At 32.4% G+C, this 7,971-nt stretch overlaps 2 protein-coding genes across 3 annotated transcripts; both read right to left on the bottom strand.

The window, feature by feature from the left end:
* Positions 1–702: 702 nt before the first annotated feature.
* On the bottom strand, positions 703–2,398 carry LOC123884333 (probable xyloglucan endotransglucosylase/hydrolase protein 26). Its single transcript, XM_045933417.1, has 3 exons — positions 2,220–2,398; positions 1,730–1,862; positions 703–1,059 (listed from the first exon to the last, which is right to left on the bottom strand). Exons 1-3 carry the CDS (start codon positions 2,396–2,398, stop codon positions 703–705), a joined length of 669 nt encoding a protein of 222 aa, XP_045789373.1.
* On the bottom strand, positions 2,093–5,352 carry LOC123882922. 2 transcript variants are annotated; one of them, XM_045931576.1, is made up of 4 exons: positions 3,751–5,352; positions 3,462–3,665; positions 2,607–2,670; positions 2,093–2,497 (listed from the first exon to the last, which is right to left on the bottom strand). In XM_045931576.1, the coding sequence occupies exons 1-3, from the start codon at positions 4,417–4,419 to the stop codon at positions 2,653–2,655; spliced, it is 891 nt and encodes a 296-aa protein (XP_045787532.1). In that variant the 5' UTR covers positions 4,420–5,352; the 3' UTR covers positions 2,093–2,497; positions 2,607–2,652. The 2 variants fall into 2 exon arrangements, with proteins under 2 accessions (XP_045787532.1, XP_045787531.1); XM_045931575.1 differs by lacking the exons at positions 2,093–2,497; positions 2,607–2,670 and adding an exon at positions 3,111–3,329.
* Between the last annotated feature and the right edge of the window lie 2,619 nt (positions 5,353–7,971).

The raw sequence follows: 7,971 nt of genomic DNA, 5'->3' as shown, positions 1-7,971 counted from the left end.
AGTATGTTATAGATTATAAGTTCGATTACCAGCTCATTATAAACAAAAAAAAATTAAGAAGTAAATGTCGGTTCAAATCCTCGCGAAAGTGAAAAATATTAATACTAACATTAAAACTTTGTATCAAGTTGATCCATTTGAGTTCCATAAAATTTTAAATTAATCTCTGTAATTACAATATGTGGATTCCTATATTTACGAAAAAACTCTAAGAAAAAAATAAGATTTCTTTTTTAACCCAACTCATCTAATCTAACCCAATTGAGCATAACTCAATTGTTTGTATATTGAAGAAGTCCACCAATTTACAGCTATAATGCCATAAGCATAAGCTAATTCTCTCCATCAAATAAGATCACATCAACACACTAGGGACAACAATAAAATATATGAATATTATTGCAATAGACAAACAAACATATCTTATTATTAACTTCTTGAAGAACAAGAATAAAATTAAATCACAAATTTTGTAACATCAAATAAATGGGACAAAAAACCAAAAAGACAAAAACACATACAATTTCAGGGCTAGCTTGCCATTCCATTATGTTTGAATGAACAATAAGTTTCACAAAATTACGATAACATCGTAATTTTTTAAAGCTCCATAGTATAACTTCCATAAAAATCGTAGCGGCTGACTTATTGTGATTGTGCTATTTTCACCGTAAATTCAAACATACATTAATCTTCTCATTCTTAGTATTGTGCCTTAAAACATTCAGGAGGCAATTGTCCATTAAATCTTTTGGTATCACTACAATAATTATAGATCATATAATTATCTCTAACCCAATTCATCTGACCCAATTGAGCATAACTCAATTGTTTGTATATTGGAGAAGTCCACCAATTTGAAGCTATATTGGAAGCACATTGGTCAATACTCACTGCTCCATGCCATTTGCATGCTCTTGCCCTAAAATGATTAAATTTGGCAATAAATGGTGCATTAGTCCAATTTGTCTTAATAAGTCCACCTCTTGTGGCCCAATCATCAGCATTCCATAAACTTGTATAAACCCTCATTCCTTGCTTGTTTGGGTATGCAATTCCCTCATAGAGAAAAAAAAAAGTGAAAGAATGATGAGACTTGTGAATGAGAGTGTCAGAAATTGCTTTGATAACATAAAAAATCAATAGACAGTAAATTCTAATATGGATCATTTCAAATAACGTAAATCTTGATGAGTCTCAATAACATATCAAATGATTTTTAAAAAAATTTAATAAAAATTTATGGATGATCTATACGATATAAACTTTCAATTCAACAATGAATTTCGTAATATTCATATTCGGTAGAACACTTGTACACGATGAATCACTTATAAGATAAATGACCATGCAAATTACTCCCACGGTATTAAAATGTGAAAAATGCTAAACAGTATTTTTAGAAAGTAGCACTAGTTAAACATATTAATATTAATTCTTAAAAAAATTTGTGAATATTTAAAGAATATCTTGTGGATACTCGTTAACATTTTCAAAGAAAATTTACACACAATTTCTTTAAAGGCATGAGAAATCTCTAACTTGGTATACTGTAACATTCAAACTTTTAAAAAGATCAAGTTAACCAACCCCATTTGAGTCCAATAAATTTTAAGAGATTGATCTTTATAATTAAGAAGAGATTCCAATTTACGAAAACAAAAATATAAGAAAAAAATACAATTTCTTTTTTAACACAATGTGATTGAACAATTTCTTTTGGTCTGACCGATTGAAGTGAAATGACTCTGGCATAGGCATAGCTTCCAGCTGGAGATTTTGAAGCTACAATACAAAGATACGTACTATATGGTTTTAATATAAGTAGCATGGAATGGATAACCATTAAAAATGGTTTCATCCTGCAAAAAATTTATCAGTTCGGTTAACATAACAAAAAGTATCTAGCTTCTTTATTGCTTCTGCTCAAAGTGCATTATCTAGCTGCTTCTCTTTATAGTTTTAGTTGACACAAAATTATCAAAGGAGGTGGTGATCTATATGTCTATATATTATATGCATCAATGTAATATCATTAACTTGAGAATTATTTTATTTTGATAACAGTCAGTTCTGCCACTTATATTGTAGTTGAATTTAATTATATTGAATTTGTTTTATTAAGTATTTAAGCTATAGATTTCTAATCATAATAAGTGTTGAGTTAATTCTGAAATTTAAAAAAAAAATGGTAAAAAAATTCAATAAACTATAAGTACAGTTTGTGCTTATTGGGCTCTGATTTAGTTTCAAATCTTTCATTGAGCCACATTTGAAACTTGTTATCTTCCTCATATACAAGGTAAACATCGGTTGGTTTCCTAAAATTATTAGCCTTTGCTACTGACATGCCTCCACACAATAGCCATCTACCATTGTCCAACTTAAAAGTAACCATAGTACCTCTTTTGCCAACAGTTGTAATCCATGCAGGGATATGAAAGTCGATATTGTTTTCATGTTGCTTCAGAAACTTTGAACACACATCTATTTCATCCTATTAAGTAAAATATATAAACATTATAACATATAACATATATGCATAGTTGTCAATCATAAAATTATCAAACATGAATTAAATTCAATGGTTTAGAATTAAATATTACCTTTTTGGGGTAAATTTTAGTGCGGAAGCAACGTGATATGTCGTTTTCATCTGCAGCTTGATTCCTTTTATAATAAAATTCATGCAACATTAAAGTATGTGATGATGATTATTAGATTCTTGTCTTTTTTGGTAACATAGCTTTCGTGTGACTTTCGGAATGAACAAATCTATTAGCAGTGTTAGTTTGAGTCTCAAAGCTAGTTTCTAGCGGGGAAGGTTCTGCCAGCTAGGGAGAGGTTGTGTCTTCCATAGTAGTCTCCGATCCCTCGGGAGCAGTGTGTGGCGAGGAAGGTTCTGCCAGCTGGGGAGAGGTTGTGTCTTCCCTAGTAGTCTCCGATCCCTCGGGAGCGGTGTGTGGCAGGGAAGGGTCTGCCAGCTAGGGAGAGGTTGTCCGCTGATCAGTGGATGATTCCCCAAGTTGGTAGCTTTGTGCTAACTAACGCTTATTCCATTGTTGGATCTCCTTTTTGTAGTGGTCTTGGAAATTGATCGAGTGTCGGCCGACATTTACCTTGAAATTAATCACAGTCAGATCAGATCCAATATCTGTCAAATCAATTTCATTAAGAACCGGAAATTGTTTTGCTACACGATGTGAAAGATGATATTCCACATTATTGTAGCAAAAAACCGGGGCAACAATTGTACAGAATTGGATCTGATCATGCAAGTGATCAGGCAGCATTTCTCAGGTGTATGGGTCCCATGTGATACCTTCGACCTGTAACAAAAAATTACAATAGAATTACAATCGAACAGTCTTGCTAAATAACATGTACATTGTAGAATTCTGGTTAGTTATGAAATGTGCAAGCATATAACAAGTATTTTATAACAAGATAAAAAACAGTACCTCCACGTTTTCCAGCAGTACACGTACACGGTCAATTTTTACATCTAGGGCGTTATCAATCTTCGAGTGGTGGTTTTTTCCGATTGGAGACAATTTCTCTATCAAAGGAAAAATCATTGGCACACCCACCGCAGGCGTCATCACTTGGTCCCCATCTATATCGAAAATGTCAAATAGTTCTTTAAAATGATAAAAGAAGAATCCCTACAAAAAAAACAATTGGTTAAAAAGTTATCAAAAGCAAAAAATAAGAAGAAAAAAAGATAAAAGAGAAAAAAATTGAACTTACAAGTATAAGCCATAGGAAGCCATCTAAGTTCTTCTGCTTCAAAATATGTTTCTTCATGCCTTGGTATAAGTATGCCAACAATGCTGCACCCCAAGCAAATGAATCCACCTCATCTAAATTTTCAATAAACTTCACGTATGAAGTATTGCAATTATGGCCATTGCCATCAGGGGTTATTAAACATGTTACAATCATTAGTAGTACAACTTTGATCCTCTCCTCCTCATTTCTACTCAAATCGGTACATAATGATTGTAACTCGACTAGGGTAATTAGCTTCCGATCTTCATGAGCCGAGAAAACTCGGTGAAAAGCATTGTTGTCCCTACTATCATTGGGGACAACCGCCCGGCCAATGATCGGTAAGCTGGTCAAATATAAAACGTCTTGCAAGGTGACATTCATTCGTTGACCACCACAAACGTTAAAACTATAATATGTGGGGTTGGATTCGTGGTCTACACTATAAAATCTCATGAACTGCATCAACAAAGGAGTTGGAAACTCCACGTTGTCGTCTGGGACAAGTTTTAGTAGCCTAAGTAATGAGCTACCCCTACCATTATCCCTAATTATAGTCCAAAGTTTTTCTTTAAATTCTTGGTCTAGCTTCTTCAAGAGGTTGGACAATGTCGGTAATTTATTACACCCTTTTATCATTTCCTGCATAAGGGAAAAATACTATTAAAGACGAAGCAACAATGTTAAAACCATGGGGGACTGCAAAGATCATGCACTAGTCTGTAGATAGCGTTTGCACATAGCATTTCTCTTGGAAGATTTAGTGGCAAATGAAGCAATTTGATCCTATGAAACACACACACAAGCACACCAATTCAACTATACAACACCTTCTATAGTATAGTTCAATCTTAAATCTTAAATTGAGATAAAAAATCTCACAAATCAATAAACCCCACAACAAAAAATTAATAACCTAACATTTAGTTCAATAAACTCAAAACATATTCAACATAACAAAACGAAGAAGGGTTCGTCCTTTTACCATGCTGTGTTTGTTTCAGAATGAAAGGAATGATTTTGAAGAACACTGTCCTACCTAGTTCTGCGCATTCTGACCCCTACCACAATGAGTGGAAGAAACTTTGGAGCATGGCCACTATCCCTAGACACAAAGCACTGATTTGGAGAATCATCCAACAAGCTATCCCCGTTAGAAGCGCACTTAGTAAGCGTGGAGTTCAATGTCTAATTCTCTGTCCTAGGTGTCTCCAAAAGGAAGAGACTATTAATCACGTTTTTATGGACTGCCACCACACATCTAAAATTTGGTTTGGTTCGAAATTAGGAGTCAATTTTGGAAGCTATCAGTGGGATTTCATAGGTTGGTTGGTTCACAGCCTAGCCCACCTTAATGCAGAGGATATGAGTTATGTTGCTGCAGTAACTTGTGAAATTTGGCAGGCTAGGAATCAACAGGTTTTTGATTTCAAAGATACGGAAGACAGTTTAGTCTTAGAAAGAGCCTCGGAAAGTATCGAAAGGCCAACAGTACAGAGCAACATCCGAAATCAAATTGAAGTTAAAAAAGTCAATTTTACCAAATTTCATTTCAATTTTCTGATGCAAATCAACAAACAATAACAATAAGTATTATGATAGAAACAATAACAAAGTAACAATCAAAAAATAGAAACAACAATAAAATTAGAATTTAGAAACAAACCCTTAGCAAACAGATTAGAGTTTAACCAATTTAACAAAACTAATAAAAACTAACAATTGTATTATTTTGTTTTTTTAACTCAACATGACAACATCATCAATCAAAATTTTCTATTATGTATAAGAAGGATTGAGTATATTTATTCAATCAATCAAAGAAACAAATCAAAATTTCCCAAATAAAAAATGTCTAAAAACCTAAATTTTTTTTATAGATTTAGAAAAACCCTACCCAATCATCAGCCAATGTACAAACTACAAACAATCACTCATCATTCATCATCAAAAATCAACAAACGACAAGTTTACCTTAGGGAGGTGAGTGACCGTGTCTGTGCGGTACGCGGCAGCGGCGGTCAGGTCGCGATTCAGGTACGCGGTAGCGGCGGCGGTCAGGTTGCTATTGTAAAAAATGGTGAAAGAAGAAGAAGAGGAATCGATGAAGAAGAAGAAGAGCGAAAGGGGAAAGTAAGGGAACGATACTCACGGTTTACAATATTTCAAAACCAAACTTCTCCCTCTAACCCATTAAAATTAAAAAATAAAATTTCCCTCTTTTAATAATTCATTTACTAGTAGTATTATTTAATACACGAGGTCTACTCCTGTGTCCGTCTTTCAGTTTTTTATTTAGTTTGAAATATTAGATTCAAGTCATATATTTTGTGATCCGTTTTTATATTTTATTAAATTGTGTAAAAAATTATATTTTAATAAAACATAAACTCAGAGTATTGAAGTAGGCATGATTGATTAAGGGTGTATGCGGGTTGGGTTGGGTTGGACCGGATTTGGCCTAATCGGTTACCCAATCCGTTCAATATTCATTGGGTTGAGTTCATTAAAGTAAAATATATAAACATTATAACATATATGCATAGTTGTCAATCATAAGATTATCAAACATGAATTAAATTCAATGATTTAGAATTAAATATTACCTTTTTGGGGTAAATTATAGTGCGGAAGCAACGTGATGTGTCGCTTTCATCTGCAGCTTGATTCCTTTTATAATAAAATTCATGCAACATTAAAGTATGTGAAGATGATTATTAGATTCTTTGTGAATTAAAATTGGAAGTATACTAATTATAAAAATAAATTGGAAATATACTAAAAAATTGGAAGTATGTTAATGCAAAGAAAGAAGAATATCCACTTATTTATATAATTTTTAAAGTATACTAAAAAATTAAAAACATATATATGTTTGTTTGTTTTGTTGTATCTATGCCTATGTAAATTTGACGAAATAATTAATAAATACTATAATACTCAAGTTGAATATAAATTGTATAGGGAACAAAATAGTGTTATTTATAGTATATTATGAAAAGTTACTACTTTTGCTAAGAGCATAATTATCAGTCGTTCCCTCACTTATACCAATACTATTGTGTCAGAGTTAAGATAGAAATTTGTTACCTAAAATTAATCAAAGAAATTACAGCCGATGATGAACATAAAAAAAAATTATGGTTCTATAAAACAGTAGTTTCAACTCCATTAACAAGATCTATGACAAAGAATATGGTGGCATGGTAGTAGGAACTAGGAAGAAGAAGGAGAAAAGAGAGGAAGAGATGGATAAAGGTGTAGTGATAGGTGATGGTAATAAAGACTGAGGTATGGACAAGTTTTTGGGTTAGAGGGGGTGCAGAAATGTGTGCAGAAGAAAGTAGAGAAGAGAGAGGGAATAGGGAGTATAGTGTATAATCAGATGATGCACCCAAATATTTTGTGAACTTTTGAAGGATGTGTCACTTCTCATATTTCTTTCAACTTTTTCAAAGCATTCATACAAATAAATTGTAAATACAAGAGGACAAGACCAACTAAGATTGAATCTCTGTACAACGTTACAAGCATTATTAATTATAAGGTAAACTGAATGGTGCACAAGATTAAATGTACAAAACAGTTTTAAAAAGTTTCAGTTTTAAAAAGATTCAACGTATACAGTTTTATTAACGTTGTACAGTTTTAAAAATCGAAACTTTTTGTACTAAAAAGTCACCGAAAATACTATAATGAATACGAATTTTATAAAATTAATTGTTGGATTGAAAGTTTATATTATATAGATCATCCATAAATATAAGATTGGTAGTGAATTTCACATGGATGACACTGTGATTTTGCAACCGAGAAGTAGAACCTGTGACTCTTCCTTTTTTTTTTTCAAATTACAAGTGACAAAAATAAAAAGGCAGTAGTTGAGTCACTTAATGACTTGTCACATCAGCATTAACTTGATCAAAATTGACCTTTTGAAAATAGGGTAAACATAGAGGGTCAAAACTGTTATTTTAAAATATAGGGGGCCAAAATCACAACTTTCTAAAATATAGGGGGCCAAAAATGCAATTTAGCCTAATTTTTATTATTAAGGCTCTGTTTGATACGAGAGAGAAATAAAAACACGAAAACTAATGTATGTACTTGGATGTTTTCGTGTTTTAATTTCTCTCTTATATTTTTCTCCTACCAAAGAGACCCTATACTAGTTTACTAATTTATACTCCATACGTTCCT

The sequence above is a fragment of the Trifolium pratense genome, linkage group LG5 (assembly GCF_020283565.1).
Source record: "Trifolium pratense cultivar HEN17-A07 linkage group LG5, ARS_RC_1.1, whole genome shotgun sequence".
Classification (NCBI taxonomy): domain Eukaryota; kingdom Viridiplantae; phylum Streptophyta; class Magnoliopsida; order Fabales; family Fabaceae; genus Trifolium; species Trifolium pratense.
The sequence above is the reverse complement of the archived record's forward strand: the minus strand, read 5'-3'. Positions and strand labels throughout refer to the sequence as shown.

Excerpts from the sequence above, each read along its gene's own strand:
- LOC123884333 (XM_045933417.1), bottom strand. The coding sequence starts at position 2,398 with ATGGTTACTTTTAAGTTGGACAATGGTAGATGGCTATTGTGTGGAGGC. Across the intron at positions 1,863-2,219 it reads GAGCCCAATAAGCACAAACT|GATGAAACCATTTTTAATGG; the intron begins GTACTTATAGTT and ends AATTTTTTGCAG. Across the intron at positions 1,060-1,729 it reads GAGTCATTTCACTTCAATCG|GGAATTGCATACCCAAACAA; the intron begins GTCAGACCAAAA and ends TTTCTCTATGAG.
- LOC123882922 (XM_045931575.1), bottom strand. The coding sequence starts at position 4,419 with ATGCAGGAAATGATAAAAGGGTGTAATAAATTACCGACATTGTCCAAC. Across the intron at positions 3,666-3,750 it reads GCTTCCTATGGCTTATACTT|GGATTCTTCTTTTATCATTT; the intron begins GTAAGTTCAATT and ends TTTTTTTTGTAG. Across the intron at positions 3,330-3,461 it reads TACTGCTGGAAAACGTGGAG|GTCGAAGGTATCACATGGGA; the intron begins GTACTGTTTTTT and ends TTTTTGTTACAG.